The 23,808-nt window shown below is 42.4% G+C and overlaps 2 protein-coding genes across 8 annotated transcripts in view; one reads left to right on the top strand and one right to left on the bottom strand.

Moving 5' to 3' along the window:
- NBEA (neurobeachin) overlaps positions 1-23,808 on the top strand; it is a 361,568-nt gene that overhangs the window by 220,556 nt on the left and 117,204 nt on the right. The gene's annotated exons all lie outside the window — the stretch shown is intronic.
- MAB21L1 (mab-21 like 1) lies at positions 1,269-5,899 on the bottom strand. Its single transcript, XM_083609243.1, has one exon. It carries the CDS (start codon positions 3,254-3,256, stop codon positions 2,177-2,179), a length of 1,080 nt encoding a protein of 359 aa, XP_083465369.1. The 5' UTR covers positions 3,257-5,899; the 3' UTR covers positions 1,269-2,176.

The following is a 23,808-nucleotide window of genomic DNA, read 5'->3' as shown; positions in this document are numbered from 1 at the left end:
CTCCAGCCTCTTTCCTCGGGCACCCGCGGCAGACAAGGAGACGCGTTCCCTCTCCGTCTGCCTTCGATGCAGTCCCCAGGGACTGGAGCTTCCGCTTCTGCGCGGGTGCGCGTTGCAGGGGCGCGCGGGTACAGCTATTGCACAGCCCGGGCCTGTAGGAACTAGCAAGGCTGGGGTGCGCAAAGACAGAATCTCTCCCGAAGACCCCTGGAGCAAGGAGATAGAGCGGAGATTTGCCTTGTTACAGAATTCAAAAGTTCACGTCCATGTCATTTTCCTTCTCTCCGGATCTATAGTGATATTGTTATTTTAATTTCACTTTCGTAGCCTTGTGTAAATACACACTATTGTGGCCTCAATGTCGAGGCCATCCGTCTGTTGCCCGCCTGCCAACCTTGACAGGAAGAATTAAAAGTGTCTTCCAGATTTTAAAACACACACGCAAGCAAAGCAAAGCAAAACAAAACAAAACATGGAGTTGGGTAACATGGCGAGTCTAACGGTTTTGCTGCAGCGCATCCAAGCGCGGGCAGAGCGCAGCTGAAGTTTGAAACAGTATCACCTGGACAGATCTTGAGCACATTGTTGCACCCCCTCAATGCTTGCCGGGATATTTGCCCTTTGGCTGAATCACGGTTTGCATCCGGAAGGAACTGCCTGCTGCGCTCTCTGCAAGGGCAGGACGGGGCTTCTGGCGGAGGCGGCTCCTTTGCTCCGGCGGGGCCTCCGGAGAGGCCGGCGCTCGCATTCCCCAAACACAACTGGCGGCGGCTTCATGGCCAGGCTGGTGATGTTTAGGGCAAAGGTAGCAACATTCTTTACCTGCCGATTGTTGGCTTGACCCCCGCAAATCTCTGAACGTTGCAGCTTCCCCCTCCATTCTCTCCAAGTGCTGTTAATTTTGTTACAAACTAGGCTCACTTGGGTAATGCGTGCCTTAAGCTTGGTTCAAAACCGGACAGCCGCGTTAGCCTGGCCCACTAAATCTTTTGAGAAGTAGATTTATTTCCTGAGGGTTGTAAAAATGTTACTCGCTTAATTGCCACACACCAGAGTGTGACCGATGTCGATGGCCTTCAGGACCCCATTTTTTTAGGGTAGGCTACACCGATTTTTATCTTCATTTTAAATTATGCTACTTTTAACAGGCCGTCAAGGGCTTCAGACCCGCTTTACACCGCCCCTCCCCGCCCCCCAAAAAGAGAGAATGTAGCAGACTGAGGGCTTGCACAAACCCAGATGGAATCCAGCACTGAAACTCTTAAGCATATTTATTTTACTTTTATTTATTAGCTTGTAATTAAATAAAATCAGCAACAGAAATTTAAATCACAAAAAGTAATTATCCAGTGTATTTCAAGTGCATTTTTCCAATATATAATTCCAATATTCACAATTATATAAGCAAAATCCAAATTTCTTCTGAATATATTTAAATAACATTTCAAGTATATTTATGGAATGGTAGAAATAGAACAAGCAATATATTTGAAACAAAAAAAATGTAAACTTTTTTTTAGCTTAGACACTTCAAAAGACAAGTAACAAAAGTACCATGATAAAATCTACCTTTTTTTTAAGCGGTATCTTCTTGAGCAGAAAATGTCCTGAAGTATCCAAAATGGCAATTTAACTTCTTTTCACCAAATCACAAAACACTAACACCCACAATTTCAAAGACAATGTGAGATCACAATATTCCATACAAATTTTTTTAAAAAATGTACAGGGGAAGAGTTGGGACAGTTGTGGTTTGTTTTGTTTCTTTTCCTATCTAACGGTTGTGGTTATTTGGGTGGCATCTTCAGATTCTCTCTTACTCGCACAAAAATCCCGGCCTCGTTATAATCCATTGGTCTGGTTTCTAGGCGGAGTGGTCACAATCAGGCTAAAAACGGCAGCCAATATTGCATTTCCCCTGGTGATAATCATACACGGTTTCGTTTCGTTTTGTTTTCCGGGCAGGCTTTTAAAACCGGGATACCGGCAAGAGTCATAATACTTGCAGTTGGCTTGGTGTGCGTGTGCGCGCAGGCGGGCAGCCTCTTCCCCGAACGCAGGGCGACGTTTGCCCCGTAAACCCAGCAGAATCCTCCGAAGAGAAAGGCAGTTTTTTCTTTTCTTTTCTTTTCGCGGGGGAGAGAAGAATAGTGTCAGGCCGCCGCTGGCTGGCCCTCTAAAGTTTCTCCAAACTTTTGGGGTTGGTGAGGATTTCCCTGGCCAGCCGCCACGTTTGTTTGGCCGCGTTTTCGAGGGCCGAGTGCGGCTTGCCCTGGAAGAGGTCTAAGTTGGGCAAGAAGTAGTGCGGGCAGCGCCTGCACTGCAGGCACGAGATGAGCTGCAGCAAGATGCCGTTGAGCCGGTCGCCCAGGCACGACTCGTCCCAGTCCGACTCGCGGGGATGCTTCTCGCACTCGTACGACACCAGAGTCTTCATGTGGTAGTTGTTGAGCGGCTGGCCGGGCAGCTCGAGGTGGCGATCCCGCAGCGTCTTGAGGATGGAGAGGCATTTCTTGCGGCAGCCGCCCATCTGCAGCCGGTTCTCGGCCTCGGCGAACTGCAGCACCCAGGCGTCGCTCTCGGCCGAGCTCTGCTTGCCGGCCAGCGAGTGGCACTCCTTGGAGAGCAGGTTGAAGCCCTCGGCCTTCACCTCGGCCACGCGGTTGGGCCCCGGCCAGGGGATGTGCGGCAGCGGCCAGTGCGCCGCGCTGCGCGGCCAGATGCCCGTGCACTTGAAGGCGGGCGTGATCTGCACCACGTAGCGGTCGCGGATGCGCAGCTTGACCTCGCTGGTGTCCGCCACCATCTTGACCACGTCGCGGTAGCTGCACTTGTCCACGGCCTGCGCCACCAGCGTCTGGAAGCGCGAGCGGATCTTGCGCGCCGACAGGTAGCCCGAGGCTGTGATGAACTCCACCCAGAGCGACATGCTCCGCTTGCGCCCGTCGCTCAGCTTGAGCACGGCGCAGCCGGGCAGCGAGCCGTCGTCGACGAAGTTGAAGACGCCCATCTGGTTGAGGTAGAGCACCACCTCGAACTCGGTGGGCGAGATGACCTCCAGGCCCTCGTAGCGGTTGTCCATCTCGTTGAGGGAGCTGATGAAGCGCGGCTCCTGCACCTCCACCTCCTTCAGCACGTCCGACACCACCTTGCACACCTCGCGGATGGTCTTGGCGATGGCCGCCTTGCGCGCCTGGCACTTCTCGTTGTAGTATTTGTTGAGGTGGTACACCAGCTTGGCCTGCGCCGCGATCATGTTGGGACAGAGATCCGGGTTGTAGACCGGAGTCTCGCAGTAGGCGCTGGGATCCAATGCGACTGCTAAGGCGGGAGCCAACTTCAGACGGGAATCCGGACGCCCGGCGCGGGGAAGCGGAGCCCCAGGCCGCCCAAAGGCGCTGCTCTCGCCGCCGCCGCCGCCGCCGCTGCTCCTTTTGCTGCTCGGCTCCTCCTCAGCTCCGAGGCTCGCTCGCAGGCTGTCTTTCTCTCTCCTTGCAGGCTGGAGGTGGACACTTCTGCCCGGGACAGATCTCCGAGTCTTTCCCAAACACGCACAGGCACACAAACCCCTGGGTTTTTTGTTGGAAAGGATCCTTCAGGGAGCAGAGGAAAGCATGGAAGAGCTGCAGTTAAAAAAAGGGAAGCAAAGTTTGCGCCCAGTTGCAGCCAGGCTCCCACCAGTCAAAATAATAACACATCGGAGCAGGCATTTATTTTTCTCCTGGAGTCACCACGGGGTGTGAGTGTGTGTGTGCGCGCAATGTTGGTAGTCAGATGGGGGGGGGCGGATTTCTGGGTGTTTCTCTTTCTCTCTCTCTCCCCCTCTGTGTGTGTGTGTGTCTCCCTGTCTCTGAGTGTGTGTATATGTCAGGAGAAGCTGGCTGTTGGTTTGTATAAGAGCCCAGATGCACTCGCGTGGAAATTATAAAGGCAGGGCCAGGCAGGCGGGCGGCCAATCGCCACTGGGCTCGTCACGGCAGCCTCTTCCAGCTCCAGCCTGGTTAATTAATCCCTCTCGGGGAGACAGAGAAACGCACAAACTCAAGGTAGGGGGCTGGTGGCAGAAAGGGACCAGTCAGGCCAGCGACCCATTGGGCAGGCGAGGAGGCGGAAGGCGGCTACGGCTGTTGGGGAAAGGACTGCTCGCCACTCTTCTCGCCAGGCGTCCTCCGGAGCCTGCTCGTGGCGCAAAGGGGACCGCAGGTGCCAGGAACCCGGCACCCTTCTCCCGGCGAGCTGGAGAGGCGCTTCGCTCCGGGGAAAAGGAAGCGGAGACATCACATGCGAAAACTTGGCTTCAACTGGCGCTGCCTGATAGACGCTGCAAACAGCTGGGAAGTTCTCCGCTTGTCAACCGGGCTAGCCTAGTGTTAGAAAGTCACCGGTTGTACGATAGAGGGGAAATATGTACCAGGAGCAGCAGCCTCCTCCTCTTTCTTCTTCCTCCCCAATTAAATAGCACAAAAGGCGAGCTGACGGGTCTCAATCGATTGGATGCAAATGGAGGCGCGTTTTTTACCTGGCTCTTTAGATTGGTAGCAGCTGAAGGAAGCGACCAGTCGCTGGCGGGCTTGACAGTTTTCCGGATTGAGTTTCCGAAGACGCGCAGCCCTGGCGAGCAATGAGTTAGTTGCCTCGTCGCCGCCTTTGTGTACCGCACGTGTCGCAAAGGTGCCCAGCCGCCTCCGCTGTCATTAGCAGCGACATTGTGGCAAAGTAAATGGCAACTCTTAATGGTCTGAAGTGGGCAAGTTTCTGCACCCCACCTCACCCCCGCGTGGACTGTATTTGCAGTCTGGGTGGATTGTAATGGGGACGCGGGACAGAGGAGGAGCGGGAGAAATCGCGGTCAAGTGGGCAGGCAGCTTTTCTGTCCCATTTGGACAGTCCAGGTTTAGGGCAGCGCTAGTTATGAGCCACTATCTCCTCCAGTGCCTCCAAGTAGAGCTGTTGGTTGCGCATAGCCGGCCACAGGGAAGCCATCTGGTCTGCTGCCTGCTCTCTTGTTCCAAGAAGCAACACAGTTCGGAACTGGGAGGGGAGCCCTGGAGCAGCTCCACCTTCCCCTCTCCCTTGAACGGCTTCCAAAAGCATCTGTGAGCATCTTAATGTTAAAATTAATTGGGTGCTGTCTAGGGAAAGTTAAGCGCGCTTTAGTTAATTCGAAATCAATGGGATTTAAGCCTGCATCCTAAAGATGTTGCTCAGAAATATCCCTTAAAATCAATTAATAAGCGTAAAACTAGACTGACGGGTGTTTAAAAAAAATATATTTGCGGCTCAAGCCTATACACGTCTACTCGTAATTAAGTCCCACTGAATTTAATGGGGCATACTCTCAAGTAAATAAATATAGAATTTGAGAGCCTTAAGCTGGTGCCTAAACCCCATTGATTTCAGTAGAAATCAGGCGCGCTTGATTTGCCCTGAATTTAAGCCCCTTTGTTTATCAGTTGCTCCTTTAAATCTGATGCATGTCTACTTAGAAGTAAGGCCAACTGAGTTCAATCGGGTTTACTGCCAAGGAACGGAATAGGATTGCAACCTTATCCTCTTGCGCTCTTGCATAATTCGTTCAGAGCTCGGGTCTCATTGTTATTATTTCGTTGCATTGATAAGACCTACTTCCAGATAATGGTGAACTTCCTTATCGCCCGGCCCTAAAGGCATTTGCTTCCAAGCAAGTCCATCGACAAGTCGCGTGTTGGGCATTGCAGCAGCCCGGTCCCTTTAGGATCCTATTGTAGCTGCTTGGCCCTTCAGATCACCTTTGCGTCTAGCGATCTGTTTGGGTTGCCTTCACTGCGCGCTTCTCCGGGCGTGTTAGGTCGTTGAATTAGATAGAGGCGAAAGGAGGAGAAACTGGAGCCGCCGCCCAGGGCGCGGGGAGGCAGCGGTAGCGCATGAGGATCTGGCGGGGCGCGCATTTTCTGCGCGGCTGCTTTCTGTCTGGGCAGGGATTGCAAACGGCGTCGAGACGCTTCCAGACAGCAGCTCACCAGCGTGGCCTTGCCTGAACTTAGCTTCAGAAATGTGCGTGGGGCAGGGAAGGATCGTGGGCGAGCAGATAGGTTGGGGTCGAGCAGCCCAACAACAGGTGGAGGGGCGCCAGGAGAGACGCTGCGCAAGCAAATCTCTTTCCCGCAGAGAAGAGACCCGTCTGCATCCCGTCCTGCTATTTCCCTTCGCCCTCTCGCCTCTATGAGGCTAAGGCTTGAGCCTGCGAAGGGGAAAGGCACTAGCGTGGCGCTCTCACATTTTATCTCCTTCATCCCGAGGGTGTTTGGGGGTCGGTGGGAGAAAGGACCAGGGTCCTGCGCAAGGCGAGTCTGGCAAGCATCTCGACTTTGCTCCTCTGAACCGGGAGCCCGACCCCGGAGCACAGTCCCTGCACATCTTTTTAACAGTACTGTATTAGTAGCGAACAGGCTGTGTTGCCCAAATACAGAAATTTAGCTGGAACTGTGCAGTGAACTACTGAATCGCTTAGTAAAGGGGAAAACACACAGTAATAAATTGAAATTCGGTTCTCAGTGGAGGTGCAACAAAACTCCTCTGTGATAACTGAAAATCTTCACAACAAAGCACTCTCCTGAAGTGGTTCCTCTATGCTCTTCTAGCTGCTGAGATGACACATACAGTGAAGTCTTTAGACTTATATTTAGCTTGTTTCCATAATGATAAGGTGAAGGTTAGAATTAACTCCCTTTAAAATTCCTTATATTGGTTAGGATTGAGCTATAAATGGGTTGAATTATCTGTTACACCACAAAGTTGTTAATGTTTCTTGCAGAATATTGTCATTAAATATAAAATAATTACAGCAATTTATAAGCCTGCATTAGCAAAATGTTGCTACACCTCATATTGTGATCTGTGCATGTCTACTTTGCATGTAAAATATAATTAATTCAGTGGAACTTACTACTTGGTAACTATGTATGGAATTGGAGACTAAAACTGCAAGCTTGTGTACTTGGGAGAATAGGGTCTGTTGTAGGCAGTGGGACTTACTGACAAGTAAACATGTACAGTACTGTACCAGACAGTATAACCCAATGATTGAACTCCAGTTTCACTAGAATAAATATTCCTTTATAAATTTATAGATCAAGATGCTTTTCACATAGTGTTAAAAGTTTTGATTCTTTAAAATTAATTCAGTAACTGATGCAGTTGGTCCAGATATTTTGATTTATTTGAACTGTAATCTAATAAATATAGAAGGATAACATTTAGGGAATATTATATTCTTATTATATTAAAAATATTGAATTTGTTGTTGCATACAAAAACCATGTAGGCACTGAGAAAAGCTGTGTAACATAACAATGATGTTATAGAATTTAGCATACTAGATTAAAATTAATTCCAATTTTCAAACATTTTGTAAGGAATTTTTTTTTTTAATTTTAAAAGGTGTTTGGAAGTTTTTCACATCCACTTGTAGTAAGGGTGTTTAAAACTAGTCTAGATACAAAATTCAATGTGAACTTTAATTTTATTTTTAAATTTTAGTCCTGCCAGGATTTATGCCAGTTTTAATTGCACTGAATCCAAATGCAACTAAACTGAATGAATCCCTGTGCTTCTCTTTGTGGTGAATTGGACTGAATGTTAACAAAGACTTTTAGACTTCATAGTCATACAGAAGTCTCACATTAGATGAACAAATATAAATTAAGACGCTTGTTTGAAGGTGGTTAGCACACTTTACATATGCTCCTATATTTTAAATAGTCAGTTTTCTGTTTTCATTACATCCACCTATCAACTGAATCAAGTTTGGTCTTAGTGATAAGGACTTCTATCAGCAGAGCAAGATGAAAATAACCCAGTGGAAATTAGGGTTGCTAATTGTGTAAGGAATTAAAGGTGTAGGAAAGTCTGAGGAGTGACTTTCTTCAAATTCTGCTGTTGTTGTTCCTGTTGCACAGTCTTGCTCACTTTTACAGACTCTGCTGGGAACTCCCGCTCCCATACTTTCACATAAAATATTTTGTGCAATATTGTTGCAGTATTATTCAAAAAGCCTATCTCGGTTGGAAAAGAAGCGTGCCTAGACTGATTTAGTGTTCAGCAAACATAATTTATTAATTAGCAACTTCATTTTTAATTTTACAAATATTGGCTTTCCAGCTAGAGAAAACGTGTTGGTTGCTTTGAATGCACAAGCTCTTCTATTTATGCCACATTGAATTCTCTTTGTGTAGTTGTGATTCTTCACACCACTGTTCATAAGTTTAAAGTCTTGTTTTTTAATATCTGTGTATTGCACTAGGGAAACAGAATATGAAGTGGGTTTTATTGAATTATTTATCCCTGTTGTTGGAGTGGGTTTGAAGGCTCATTTAATGTATCTGATATTCTAACAGTTCTCCACCCCCACCCATTTCATTACACATCATCCTGCAAGCCAAAATAAATTTCTTTTTTGCACTAGAGAAATGAAGCATACATCTTTGTAGCAGATTCACTTTTATTGTCACTGGAAAAAAAATAAAGGTGTATTTTCTTTCAGTTTAATTTATGGTGACTTTGAGTTTTTGTATTTCTTTTGTTATGACTCTTTCAAACTAAGAGTGAATAAAGGGGGGAAACATACTATTAAAGGGGTAATCAGAGTACTGTCCATAATGCTTTTTTCATGTTTATAATTTTTAAATACTTTATCTGCAGATAGAATGCATTATTATATTACAAAGGACTTGTGCATAAGTTTATTTACTTACAGTTGCTTAGAGAGAAATTTCACAGGGTACAACTCATGCAGAAATTAAGACTGCGGCCATACCATTAGTACTTGACACAGTTACAGTCCCAGAGCTTTTTTACACATATATTCTCTGTTCCAGATTTTGCTGAACTACAGCTCCCATCATTCCATTGGCCATGTTGGCTGAGGCTGATGGGAGAGTGTTCCACGGCTGGTCTAGAAAGAATTATGTTCTCTGCTCTTTTCCCTCCCCCCGTTACTTCCTTTCTCCAAAACATTGCAAATCTATTACAAATATTTCAGCAGTGTCATTCGGCTTTTGGGGGAAAAGGTGAACAGAGTTATTTCCACAGTGACTCTGTTTGCGGTTAAGTGGATACAGTTTTCCAATTCTCTGCCTGCCTCCTTTGCATTCTGACTGAGAAGTACCCCCACTCATTGGACCCCAAATCCAGTATTGTAATGATGTTTAGGGATGGTTGTTGTCTGTTTTCCTGTTTCCCATGTCCCAGATAATCCATCACAGCATGTCTGAGGAGGGAATTTTATAATCTGTGTTTTGATAGCTGCCATGGGCTGCTCAAGCCTCATCTCCTGTCTCTTTGAAATGCAGTTTTTTTCATTCCCCCTCCTCTGCCAAAGCACTATCCTAACTGCTTTCCCCAGATATATAATTTAGTGCTATGATTCTTGGGAAGCAAGAATTAAAACAGTACAAGCAAAATCGCATGTGAGTACTGTGTATCACACAGAGTCTTATGTCACTCACAGAGCTCAGGCATAGTGGGTAATATCCAAATAATGTTTCTCACAGATTAGTTATGGCGCTGTGCCAAAAATAAGCCAAAGTATCTCCGTAAATTTCCAAAATGGTATTTATACTACATTCTGTTCTTCTGGACACTTGAGAACAACCACTAAGATCTCTCTGTTATGTTTTAAATAAACCATTCAGTGTTGTTAGAAGAATGTTTAAGACAAACACACTTTCCTCTTTGCAACAACAGGTTGTGTAGTGCTGGCAAGTAAATAGCAGGCAGGATAATATGGGGAAATGCACTGCCGTGTTTGGTTTATTTATTTATCAACTGCATCAAAAGCAGACATTCTCAGCATGCCAGATTTCAGTTAAAGCAGTCCAACAGTGACGTTTTAAGAAGCCTACTTTGGGAATGCTCTTTTTTCCTGAACCCAGAATGGTCCATGGAATCAGAAGGGATTAGCTCCCTTTAATCTACTGCATCTGCAGTTGGTCATCCAACAGAACTTTCATTACTGTTTCATGTTGTATGTGATTAAGTGACTAAAATATTCAATACTGACCTTGAAAATGAAGCAGCATGTGTTGGATAAACAGCTTTGAAAGCTTAAAGTAATCTTTCCTATAAACAGGATTTCTAAAATGTATTGTTTAAGAGAGTGAACAGGATGACCAGAAAGGCATCGTTTGTAAGAGGGAACTGAATTTCTAGAAGCAGACATAAGTAAAAATGCACAAAAGATTAAAACACATTCATATACTATCAGATGTTATTCGGATGGTTAGCATGATGCACACAGGCTGCCTTAGTTATTGTGAAGTACTCGTGCTTAAATGGATTTTTACCTCACCTTAAGCACATTTACTCGGAAGTGTCCTACTGATTTTAGTTTAATTTGCCTCCCAAGTAAGGGCTGTTTTGAGATCTGTTTTTCACATCTAAGGCCACTATTATGCATGATACTAGGTAGAAACCAGTGTGAGAAAAATACATAGCTTTTCTTTTAGTCACATGGAATCTGCCACAAGTATTCAGAGGCAGAAGTTGTAAATGAATCATTGTAGGTATGAAGCTGAGCATGAGTTTTAATAGGCCACTGTTAGGCATGCATTACACTGGGCTGAAACCAGTGTTTCTGGAAGTAGTGCCTAGAGTCACACAGCATCTGTGTTTCTGGAGTTAAAAGTCTGCAGTTAGAACCAGATTTTGCAACACAGTATTTTCAAACTTTTATGCTGTGATTTTGAACTTTAAAAAATACATTGATTTAAGCTGTGAAATTCCTAGGTACTGAGAATCTGCAAGGCAACAAATTGCTGTACACCTGATTTTTAGAAGTGTCACGAATTTAGTGGATAGTTCAAGGCAAATTCAAAAGCACTCCACCACTAGTCACCTCCATACTATACTGCTACTCCTTATAGCCATTAACAAGAAGGCACTTATCCTGACAAAACCAAAGAAATATCTGGATTCAATTAAGCCAAGGTCCAGAGGCTGGTAGAAAATCCTTGTTACTGCTGCAACTGATGAAGATGTATCAACCATATATGCTCAGCCATTGTTAGCCTGTGGCACTAGTTTTTTTCAAATTGGGCGTTGTTGCATCTTTTCTCAGTAGTTGCAACAGCACAGGCCATTGTGCTGTTATGGACATTATGGACTTATGGACTTATGGACATTATGGTATTTGATACGTTTGTAGATGGAGAGGTTTTGGTTGAACTGGCATTAGAAAAGGGAAATGTCATGGCAACACAGCTGTGTATGGACCATACTGCATGCTGGCACCATAGAGTTAGCAGGAATGAATAGTAACACACTCTTATGCCAAAAAAGGCCAATAACAATAGTAACACAGCAGCTTTATTTTAGTGACTTCTATATACCATGATCTAATAATTCTTTAGTTGAAATTTGGAAACTATTTTGCAAATCAATTTTTCAGATTTGAAGCCTAATGGTAGACTAACAAATGTATGTTTAAAATCATTTGTGTCACACGTTTTGAGTAATAGTTCACTTAAAGTAGCTTAGAATAATATTAAAGCAACACAATATAGAAACCAACAATGGCAGATCTGAACGAAAAAGTCCAGTTAAAATAAATAGCAAGCACCAGTCTTAACTGGGGTTTTTGGGGTGTTAGGGGAGGGGTAGTACCCTTGGGGATCCTTCTAGCATAGTTTGTCCATCTTTGGTCCCCATGCTGCACTCAGCTCTCACCTATGGCTCCTAGAAGCTTTCAGCATGTGACAGCAGCCACACCCCAGGAGTCACTTCCAACTGGCTGGTTAAACTAGGTGAGGGTAGCTGAGGGGTCTCAAACCCTTGGTGAGTTAGGGACTTTCCCTGCATGTGAAGACGGGTTGCAGCAGATAGAACAGATGAGACCAATAGTGGGTCCAACGGTCAATAAAGCAGTTTATGCACATTCTGTTGAGGGAAGTAAGGTCCAGATAGGGTTTGTCCACCTTGGAAGATAGCCCATTTAAGGGAAGGAAAACTCTAGTTCTAAACCTGTACTGCTTTGGGGGATATATTCAGGAGAAGAAAGGGCTAAGGAGTAAAGCCTACACAAATCTAGAGTGGGGTGCTTTACCTAAGACAGTTAGATGGTGCTTTCTGTGCCTCCTTCCAGCAACTCCTGCAGCTAAGCTGGTGCAAAAGGTAGTGCTCTGCTTTCCTTTGGACCACATCAGCAAGGTCTAGAGGGGTGTTTTGTTGTCTGGGCAGCCCAGGACCTCCGTGCACACTGCCCATGTTTGCTCTCCAGGGACACAGTGGTTTGACTTCACTCCTGGAGGTGCACTCCGTTGACTCTCGAGACAGATGGATGCCAACAGCAACAATATAAACTGCAGCCCCATAGTAAAGCTCGCTCTCTCTCTCTCTCTCTCTCTCTCTCTCTCTCTCTCTCTCTCTCTCTCTCATATGCAAAGTCTCAGTATTGGCCTATCTACTCTTTGGGGGGGGGGAGCACTTAAAGCAGAATTTCCACTGTCCTATGATTCTCCAAAGTAAATGATCTTGTACATCTTTACTTGGAAATGAGTCTTGCTGAGCTTCAATGGTTATAACTCTCCAACTGTGATACAGTGATACCTCGGGTTACATACGCTTCAGGTTACAGACTCTGCCAACCCAGAAATAGTGCTTCAGATTAAGAACTTTGCTTCAGGATGAGAACAGAAATCGTGCTCTGGCGGCGCAGCAGCAGCAGGAGGCCCCATTAGCTAAAGTGGTGCTTCAGGTTAAGAACAGTTTCAGGTTAAGTACGGACCTCCTGAACGAATTAAGTACTTAACCCGAGGTACCACTGTATAATTCTACATGCATTTACTCAGAAGTAATCCCCATGAGTTCAGTGAGACATACTCCCAGATAAGTGAGCATACAATAGCAACCTTAATGACTGTTTTAAAATATACAGGGCAGCAGTGCTTTCAGTAATGCTTCCTCTGCCAGTGTGAGGAATGTCTCTAAATGTCCCCATTAATGACTGCTGGAGAAATTATTTTGATGAGTGATATGAAATGCATCTCCTCTGGAACACATTCTTTAAATATTCTAATTCCGGATGAAGCCATGACAGATTATCCAAAAAGTCAACACTCATGCAAGTTTTTCCCCAAACTACACTTTAAAGCAGATCAAGCTGTGATTAAAAATGTGGAATTCAGGGTGGCCCAAGTCACTGAGCTGCCTGAGACAAAGCACAAGATGGTGCTCCCCCAACCTCTGCTCCACAATTTGCAGCTGCACTGATAACTGAATCTTAACCTCAACACTGTCCATCTGCCAATGTCCTCCACTGCATCCCAAGACAGTTCAGAAAATGTCTGAACCACACCTTTATTCAGAAGTCTATCGGGCGATGAACATAAAAGCAATGCAGTATTAAGACCAACAACTAATAAAATCAAAACAACATGAAATTTGAGGAAAATCTGCTTAGGGGTTGCAGGACAGGCAAAGCTCTGTCAGCCAACACCTTGCTACATCTGTCCCCAACCCCCTCCATGGCAGCCACACTTTTCTGCCTAGTGGTAGGGTCAGTCCTGATGGAATGTCATTTTCCTGCCTTTCTTCTTTTACTGACTGGATGAAGCAACTGTCCACATTGTACTTCAGTATGTCAAGAGGACTGGAGGCAACTGCTTACCTGGGCAGCATAAAATAAAAATCTGAAATATTGGCTTAGGGTAGAAGTTAAATAACTGCTGTTGGCTTGCAAAAAGCTGAAGCTAGCACCTAGGAGTTGCTGCTTCTTCCTTTTTGAGCTGTGCTCTTCAACAGTCTATAAAATATGGTATCCATTCCTAAATGTCATTGCTATATAGCTGGTGGACAGCCATGCATCCTGTCTCCATTTGCAGTTCTTTCTTTGCTGCTTTCTGCTGCTTGCTTTGTGCTGGTAAAACTCACTCTCAGTGTCTCTGTGGTCTGTAACTTCCAGCAGTAGCTGTGTTGCCCTATTGCAGCAAAACAACAGAGTGTCCCCAGGCGCCTTGAAGACTAACAGGTTTATTGTGGGATACATTTTCATAGGCCTCACCGCCCGCTTTCACTTTTCATTTTCAATCACATACAGCTTATTTCATGATCTTCCTTATAGTTCTTCTTTGTGCCTTTTTATTTCTCTCCAAATATTTAAGTGTAGATAAATCTTTAAAATTTACTATGGAAGATGTCAAAGGGAAACCCCTTGCTGCATCTTTTATTCTAGTAGTACATCAGAAGAACCACGTCAAATTGAGGTTGCCAAGGATTGCACTTAAAGCTAACTAACAAAATTAAAAGCTGAATAACATTTACCCAAACATTCTCGAAAAAACTTGGATGTGAAATACCTGAACTTACATGTGTATGCAAATCTGGCTTCTCGTTAAAAGACTTGAAAGTGGTCAAGATATTATTTTTATTTTATTTTAAAAACAAGAAAACTACAGACTTATCCGCCTAACCCCTTTTCCTGGCAAGCACAGAATGCATTATGAAAGCTAGAATGGTACATATAACCAACCTTGTTGAGGAACGGTCAATGTGGCTTGTTACAAAGGGAGGTTTGTCTCACTAACGTTTTAAGTTCTTCTACACCAGCTGCTTTTCTTGAGAGATGTACTGAAAACAGCTTGTGCAGTCTGTACCTCATCACTGTACTAGCCTTAATTAGGATTGATTTTGGAGGGAGGGGGTTAGTGGGTATTTTTTAAAGGAAGCACTCATTTTATCTGTATGTTGTCTCAGGATGCCTGTCAAACAGCAGGCTGGAGTACATGCACACACAACCACGCACACACACCACCAGCAGCGAAAGGTTTTTCCAGCTTTTCTACTTAATGCAGTTCTCCCCCACTGTTCTTCTCTATAGACATAGGGGTGAAGTCCATCTTCACATGCATCTCCATGCTTCATCTGTTGGTAAGAAAGACATGCAGTTTCTTTATGCTGTGCCATGAAAACGAATAGCACAGGACTTTATCAGGGCAAAGATAGACAAATGTGAAAGACCCTCCTTGTCCCAGAAATAAACAATTTGGTGCAGACACATAACCTTAAAAGGGATTCTTTTCGGGGTAAGAGTAGCTGCTCATTTACACAGAAAACATCCAGTAGATGTGATATTCTTGGGTTGTCAAATAGGCTTTTGCCAAAGCCCCCCTGATTGATATAGTGCTTTTTTACCCTCTAGTTTTAAAAGTATAAAGCTGAGATGCTGAAGAAACCACTTGAAATCATCAGAGAGGATGAGGAATCTTCCTCATCCAAGAAAAATGCTAAATTTTTACCGTTTTTAGGTTTTATATAAAAATGCAACTGAAGGGAATGTGATTGGGGAATATTTGTACGTGTGAGTGTATCTTTAAGAGGACATCACTGGACTTTGAAGTATTAGACAACTACCACTGGGTCAGAAAGGCCCTCTTTTTTGGATAGGTCGTTCCCAGTCCACTTCAGGTGTCCCTGAAGGAAATTGTTTTGAGGCTTATTTCTATATGGTTTCAGGCCTTGTTTTGGCATTGACAGAGCCTTGGTCACCCGCATAGATTACTTGTATTGCTCTCACAGCAGATTTTGATGCCATTGGCTGTGGCAGTCTTCTGTATCAGGGCTAGGGATTGACATTTGAGGACACTCTGTTACAGTAGTTTTGTTCCTAAATGCAGGATCAATACCACAAAGTAGCATTGGATGATTTCTGCTTGGCTCTCTGACAGTTATGTTGTGGGCCCCACAAGATTCCATTCAGTCCCTGATGAAGGTTATCTGGGAATTTGTAGTGTGTTATCATCAGTGTGTGGATGACACTACTCTGTGTCTCCGTACCATCTGAATCAGGAGAGACTGTTCACGTGCTGGACCGGTAGTTGAGGACGTAATGGGCTGGATAAGGGCTAAGAAAGACTTCTGACAAGATTTGGGCACGGATTGTGGGTAGTTCTAAAGTCCACTAATTGAATAGGTGACCTGTCTTAAATGGAACTGCACTCCTCCTGAGAAGAGTAAGTTTATAGTCTGAAGGTGCTTCCTGAGTTAATGCTATCATTTGGGGCCCAAATAGCCTTGATGACAGGGAGTGTCTTTCTCCAGCTCACAACTCCTCTCCTCTTTGCGTGGAATTACTCAGTTTTGGACCACATTCTTTAGAGTTACAACCTTCTCAGTTGTATTGAGAGGCACAGGAACATGTAACAAAATTTAAACAGGATTTAGAACAATGATATTTCTCTGAAAGGAAGGGGGGGAAATGAGACAATAACCTGCCATCCAAGCATAATCTCCCATTGGTGTTTGAAAAAAGTACAAAATGGAGATTTCATCCTATATTGTTTGGGAAATTGTTTTATTGTCCACGTATGCTGTAACGTTTGGAGAGTTGTATTATTGTTTACATACACAGAAGATTTATTTGTGAACAAAGAGGGAGTAGGAAAAGGAGAACCAGATCTACAAAGACAGGAATCTTTGATGTTGTATCTCATCTGGAAGTAAATTCATACTGCATATTAAAACAAGAAACAAGATAAATACGTTTCAAATTCAGGAATCAAACTTCATTTTAAGTATTATATCGATACACTCCTCTTGAATACATTTCCAGTCTGTCTAGTAGCAATCTCTTGTTTTCAACGAGAGAGAAATTCTCAGCACATGCAAGACGAAAAGCTTGTGTGAGTGTAGATAATATTCCTTCCATTGAAAAGAAAAGGAGTCCTAAAGCAAAATTTGAAGTGAGTTTAGGAGTTATTTCTATGGCAGAACATCAGATGAATCTCAAGGGAAGCCATACGTGTTCTGATAAAACCATCAAATTTTCAGAGGGCACTTTTCCACATCCCCACTTAGAAATCACTGTGTGCATGGGACTCATGGTTGCATTCAGTACATTGAGGAGAGGAATGCGATTTTCAAAAGGGTTTGATGTTTGAAATATAAAACAAGCCATTTACATTTTTATGAGTAACTTGAATGTGTTTGAACAGTGTTACAAACTCTGTAGCTATAAAAGTGAAATCTGATTCAGACAATGTGATACAATCAAGTGGTAGATTCCATTAAAAAGTCCTTCTTCCGAATGGATATCTTTGCTCATTTCTTAACCATTTTTCATCCCCTTTGTTTGTTCTTCCCTGTGAAATGTATGATAGTGCTTCCAATTTAACTCTGGAAACAGCTTATTCATGGTCACCTCTATAAAGAAATGTATACCCGTTTCAACCAATGGCAAACATTTTTTTAACAGAATCATTATGTTCTGAGTAATGCTTTTCGCCGTTGGTTGGAATGGTTGTATATTTCTTTTCCAGATGTAGTTTATAAAGTTAGAGTAGAAATACTCTGGTATTTTAAGAATATTGCATGGTGTCACTAAATTATTTTGAAGCAATTTTGCTTGTGTAATATGCTCTAGAAATTCATTTAAAAATTCAGCACAGTACAAAACAGTAAACTGGATATGTGATTTATTTTAGATGTTCGGTTATAATTGAAAGAGTAATTTCAAGTCAACTTTGTGCATGTTTACAGGCCTATTAGCAGAAAAGTTATTGCTAGAAAAATAATACTGAACAATTTCCAGTAAATATTCTGCCATACTCACATTCTCTCTCTCCCTCCTATAAATCATTTCTCAAGTATATCAAAGGCTAACTTAGACCCTACATGTTTTTTTAATAACCCTGTAAAACGAAACAGTTAATAAATAAAGACTTCTCATTGGCAGTAGGAAGTATATGTAAGTAATATCACATTTGCTAGGTTGTGCCTTAATGTTTGCAATTTTCATCTGCACCTTGAGAGATTGCCTCTTACCAAGGTAAAATAACAGCACACGCGTAGGACATAGTTGCCTCATTGTACTCATTAAACATGTTCATTATTTGTGCTATTAGCATTTAGCAGTCAGAATAAAACTGTGTAGGAAATTTACTTTGCCAACACACTTCCATCTCCACTGCCGCTGGTATCTCTGTCTCTGCCTTTTGAATTTTTGTTACACAAGATTTCTTAAATTTCTCCTGATGGAATAAGCAGTAGAATATTTATTGTACAAAATTTATTATTGACCTAATTTGCACTTTATAAGCAAATGGCATATCTCAATGGGGGGAAAGACTCCCTCCCACCACCAAATTCAGTTCTTCATTTGTTTTGCTCACCATGCCGCATTAGCACAGTTTTCCCCTGTGTCCATCTGCCAGTGTACAATTTAGCCATGGGCATCTGCAGACCTTGCGGTGATCAGTATTGCAGGCAAAAGCCATATGTGTTTAAATAATAAAAAAGAAACTCTTTATTTCATTTGCTGTTTTAACTGGATGGATAACTTTTGTGCCTTAAGTCAGACGGAGAGAAAATACAGAAATAATTAATTGTCTCTATTCTTTAGGCAGTTTCATTTTCCTTTTCCAATATGGAATGCTTGTCAGCTTTCCTGATAAATGACTGCAGGTATTTGCATAGATTTTACATTAACAGAAAAATTAGTTTATTTGTGAAAAGTAGTTTACATAATAATGCAAAGTGTAGTATGAATTATGTTTATTAACCTAGGGGAAGAAACTGTAGAAGCCTGTGCATAATAAAATCTTGTCAAGGGTTTGAGATACACACACACACACACACACACACACACACACACACACACACACACAAAATTCAAGCCCCACAAACCTTTATTTGTATGCCTCTTTAAAAAAAGAAAAAGTCTTTGAAAGATTTTTAGTCAACTGACTCCAGATTTTCCTAGGGAAAGCCTTTTTTGGAATCTCTTGGGCATTCTCTCCCCCCCCCCCAACACATTTAAACCCATTTGGAAAAAAATGTATGGTAAATTTGATCTGTTTTGAAGTTTATTTCCAAGTTTGAATAGAAGACTGCAAGTCAGTTCATTGTTTGCAAAGTACACATTAAGAACACATTTTAAGTTTCTAATAACACCACTGATGTGATGTTATCTGTAGCTTTTCTTTAAAAGCTTTCAGTTGCTGCATTATCATTTAGTAGGATCATGAAAATAAATTTGAGTTTCTTGCTTCACAGCTTATTACATGTCCTCTAACATGTGATCATTATTGGGTTCAAACTGCATTTAAAAACCGGAATTTAATAGTTTAAAGAAAAATCATGACCAAAGTGTTCTTCATACAAGCCATTTTTCCCCCTGGGGAAAGTATTGGTTGTTCGGCTTGGAGCTAGTAGTCTTAAGGCAAACAATACTATTTATGCAGCATCAGGGTGTTTTTATGCCATATAAAATGCAGATGTATTCAGGGCTGTTGTCTCATGCTGTATTGCAAAATATCTTGTTGCTTATGAAACATGCTACACCTAATGGCAAGTTAAAAGAAGAGAGTGCCTTTGCCACTTCTTGAATCTGGGACACCCTGGGTACCAGCTGTCACAGTTCAGCTAATGATGACAAATACTCCTCTCTATGCAGATTGCCGAGTTTGCAGGCTGCTGTGAGAGGCAGCCAGATTACCTTTCCTCAGATAGTAATTTAACCTTTTAAACTCAAGTGTCAGAAGGAAATTATTAGCCAGGTTATTTTCAATAACTATTGCTTTCCCCCCTTTTTAAGCTAATACAGTAATAAATTCACAAATAGTTCTTGTACCTGTTGTGCTACAAGAACAGGAAATCAACATGATAATACCTATAAGCAGTAAAGGCACTTTGCCAGCATGAATTCGTAAACTGACCTTGGATAGAGACTATCTGTACTATCTGGAAGAAACCTGGAAGGCTATATTTATGCTTCCACCGGTAACAGGCAGCGTCATACCCCCAGTCCCACCGGCACCACTTGTATTCACAGATATAACTAGTGCAATGTTTTTAAAATTATGTTTTTGTTTTCTTGGATGTTCATACTGTGATTCTGTCTGGGAGCTTCCAGTAGTCTCATCCAGATTCCATTTATTCCAAGTTCTATGCCTCAGTTTAACAAGGTCTTTGATTCCCCCCCCTAGTGTTATATGTCTGCATGTCTGCATTTTACTCAGGGGACTTGTATGAGTAAAAAGGTTAGGATTATATTTTCTGGTGTAATCATTTTGTCAATGTTCATCATAGAAGCTTTCAAATGAGAAAAGTTTGTCAAACTTGTTTTGCATATTTTGAAGTGAATTTTTAAATAATGGGCATATTTTGTGACAAGATCCCATAATCTTAGAGTGAATTCATTCTCTTGACTATGGATCTTCACGGATTCAGAAGGGCATCCCTGCACAGTAGTCAGGGAAATGCCAGGGTTATATAGAGAAGTTTGAAAGATCTTTAGGGCAGGGTGGGGGCACCTAATAAAAACTGAAAAATGGTCCACAGAATGTGCTGACTGATAGTTGAACAGGAGGCAGAAAGGCAATTTGGTTGTTACAAGCATGACAACTGTGTATATGTTATCTTTTCTTCACAAGTTACCAAGGCAGTGTACAGTAAAATAACTTAAGTCAATCCACTAACACACTAAACACCATTAGAGTATAAAATGTTACATCTGACATATCTAAGAAACAATAAAAATGTATCAAAGGCCCTCAATACCAGAGTGAACAGGCATATTTTACTAGCCAATGAAGTATCTATACTGTTGTACCTGTTTGAAATCCAGGTGGAAATCATTCCCTGAGATGGATGCTGTTACAAAGGCAGCCTGTCTCTGAGTAGTCATAAGCTGAATTTCCATAGGCTATGGCATGACCCAGAAGACTTCTTTTGATAACTGTAGAGGATAGGTAGTTCTACACAGAGAGAGCCATTCTTTCAGATACCCTTATCTCAAACTTGGTTACCTAAACTTGGCTTGGCAGCCAGTACAATTCTTTAAGCCTTGGTAATATGTGTATGTGGTGTGGTGTCCCATTTAGCTGCGACATTTTGTGCTAACTGCAGTGTTCAAGCAAACTTGAGGGCAGCTCCACATTGATCTCATTGCAATAATCCAATCTTGAGAATACCAGTGTATGAATCGTTGTTGCTAAGCCGTCTCTGTCTAGGAATGGCCACAGTTGGTAAATCAGGCAAAGGTGGTAAAATGCTCTCCTAGGCAAGGAGCGTGGGATGAAGTATACTGGAAAGGGCATGTTGAGATGACTGAAACCCTGAACAGGAGCATCCCACATGGCAACAATTTGTTGTAGCTTCAGCTGCTATTATAAATGACCACATAAGTGTTTTCATAAAAAGAGTTAAAGGAAAATGATTCTTATTGAAACTAAGTTATGTGAGGCTGGAGCATAGCCGGAGAGTCAAAGTGCTTTTCAAGCAATAATGGAAGGGTATGTTTTTTGTAGAGAAAGTGTCTTATATGTCTTACCTGGTTTACCACCCTCCTCCTGCCTTTTCCTAGGAAGCCCATCATTGACTCAAACCACAGTGGAGCCTTCAAAGATTTTTACATCCTTCCAGTAAATACTTTGCAGACTGATGGTCTGCCTAGAAGTGGTTCTGCCAGGCTGAGCATTCTAGGAGTGCACTTGGCCCTAGAGCGATCACAGCCAGGGAGCAACAGACAGAGAGGTCTTTCTATCAGCTATGGCCAAGGCCAGAAGGATGGAACTGCAAGAGCTTGTCTTGCAGGCTTTCCCCACACTTTGCAAAAACCTTGCAGTTGGCTACACCTTCACTATTGGTGACAGATCACCAAACGGAAACGCCGTTTACCTTCCCGCCGGAGCGGTACCTATTTATCTACTGTAAAACTGAGAAAGAAGGAAGAATAAATTCCTCCTACTTCACAGGAATTACTGTGTTTGGGCCTTGGTTGATCTTGCTTAGGGGTGGCAAACTGGTGGACCAAATAATCCTTAAATGGAAGCCATAGAATTGTGATATGTGCATGGTTTTAAGAGCTCTGAACCATGTCTAGACTTGGTGGAATTAGACTCACTATGTAAATGGTGAGGAAACAAAAAGCCATAATAATGTGATCTGGGAAACCCATGTGTTGGATGTGTGCAGCGAGAGAAACAAGAGTGTAGTCATAGGCCAAAGGTATATTAATGCCACAAAATATACCAATGAATTAGAGAATGGAAGTATCTTGAAATTTGCTACAAAATTAGTATGATTATTTCCATTTTTTTGTGAAATTCTCAGCTCTTTCTTTGATATAGTTTTATTCTGCTCTTATTTAGCTTTTATTAGTTGTATTTATTGGCATTTATAGTGACCCCTCCAATTATATTGTACATAAACTGCTTTTAAAAAGATATTTTTAAATAAAAAAGATATTTTTAAATATTAAACAGTATATACATTTTATAAATAAACAATAGTACTGTTATTAGTTGCCAGAGCATAGCTAGGAATACACTATGAAGTGGGTGGTTTAATGACTAGGCTGCATCATGTAGCAAAGAGGAAGCTAAATTATAAGAGGTATCCTCCCATTTTGTTTAGTTTGCCAGGTTGACCCTGGAGGAATATAGTAATTCCTAGCCAATAAGGGAGAAAATAGCAATAGCTGCTTAGAACAGAACATGTCAGCCTTGTGATTAAAACATTGCAATTCCATAGTTTGACCAGAGTAACTCTGTGGAAACACTTGTAATGTGGCCTCATCCACAGAGCAGAGCTCAGTTTGAATCTTACTATTTTATTCAGGCATACGTTTTACTGACCTACGATCTTCATCCTTAACAAATATGGAACTGCAGTAGACTCTGAAGATCTGTTGGCAGGAGAGATTTTTATTTTTAAAAACTGGAAAGGTCAAATCAGCAGCAAGCTTACGTGCATATGTACGAATGTTACTGTTTTTACAAGCTTCATGTGTTCTAATCTGCTCCCTTTTTGTAGCCCGTTTTTAGAACAGAACTTCAGCAATTATTTTTGTTGTTGTTTAAAGCTCTTGCAAGCCGCAGGTGTGTTATGATATATTATTTTATGCAACAGTTACACTGTCTGGGGTGTAAAAAGAGCAAAGATTGCGGTGCTTTGTCCACAGCTTTCCGCAGTTTGTTGCTTGAATAGATATCAATGCCGAAACAAAAGAAGCATTTTCATGTTTGGATTTGCCCCATCTGTGTGATCTGGTGGTTTATGCAGGAGGAGGTGTTATCACATGAATCCAAATACATAAAGTCAGTTGCTTTATGGACTCCTTTCTGTGCGTGAAGGAGTTTATAAGTTGGCTGCTCTATTGTGTGTCACTTCCAGCTGACATGTGTGCATTGTGCTGAGCATATTTGGGGTGTAATTACAACTAATGGAGCCTGGAACACAGCTTGTTCACTGAGTAATTTATTCGTCTCTTGTCTGATTCTTGAAAGTTGCTGCAAGACTGTTACATGATGCACAATATTTTGGACATGCCTAAGGGTGTCTGGCACCATTCCATTTCCATAGGCTCAAGAAGTCAGCTTAAATTTTAGAACCCGGGTAATTAATTACGAGACTCAAATTTGCTGGGCAGGCAATTTCGTAAAAGAATACAGAGAAGATAGGGTGGAACATCAACTTTACTATGCAACATAGAATCTTCTGATTTAGGATAAAATAATAAGTGTGTGAGAGAGCTTAATTTATAGGGAAGTTATTGTGTATGTTATTAAACTATAAATGAGAAAGGTAAATAAATAATAGAGGTGAGGTATTGTAACCTCTGAATCAGGAGGCAGAAATCCCGCATAAACTATAATTTGAGACAAGCAACAGTGTTAGTCTATAGCAGCATAAATAATTTGAGTGTGGTAGCATTGGTGTCTGACAAAAGTTAGTGTATTACCTACAGAAGCTTATGGCACAATAAATCAGGTCATCTGAGAGGGGACTGAAAGCAAATTATCATGTTAAGCAGGGAATCAGTGGAGTTTTCCATGA

Source organism: Podarcis filfolensis, assembly GCF_964270895.1.
Source record: "Podarcis filfolensis genome assembly, chromosome: 4".
NCBI classification, from domain to species: domain Eukaryota; kingdom Metazoa; phylum Chordata; class Lepidosauria; order Squamata; family Lacertidae; genus Podarcis; species Podarcis filfolensis.
The sequence above is the reverse complement of the archived record's forward strand: the minus strand, read 5'-3'. Positions and strand labels throughout refer to the sequence as shown.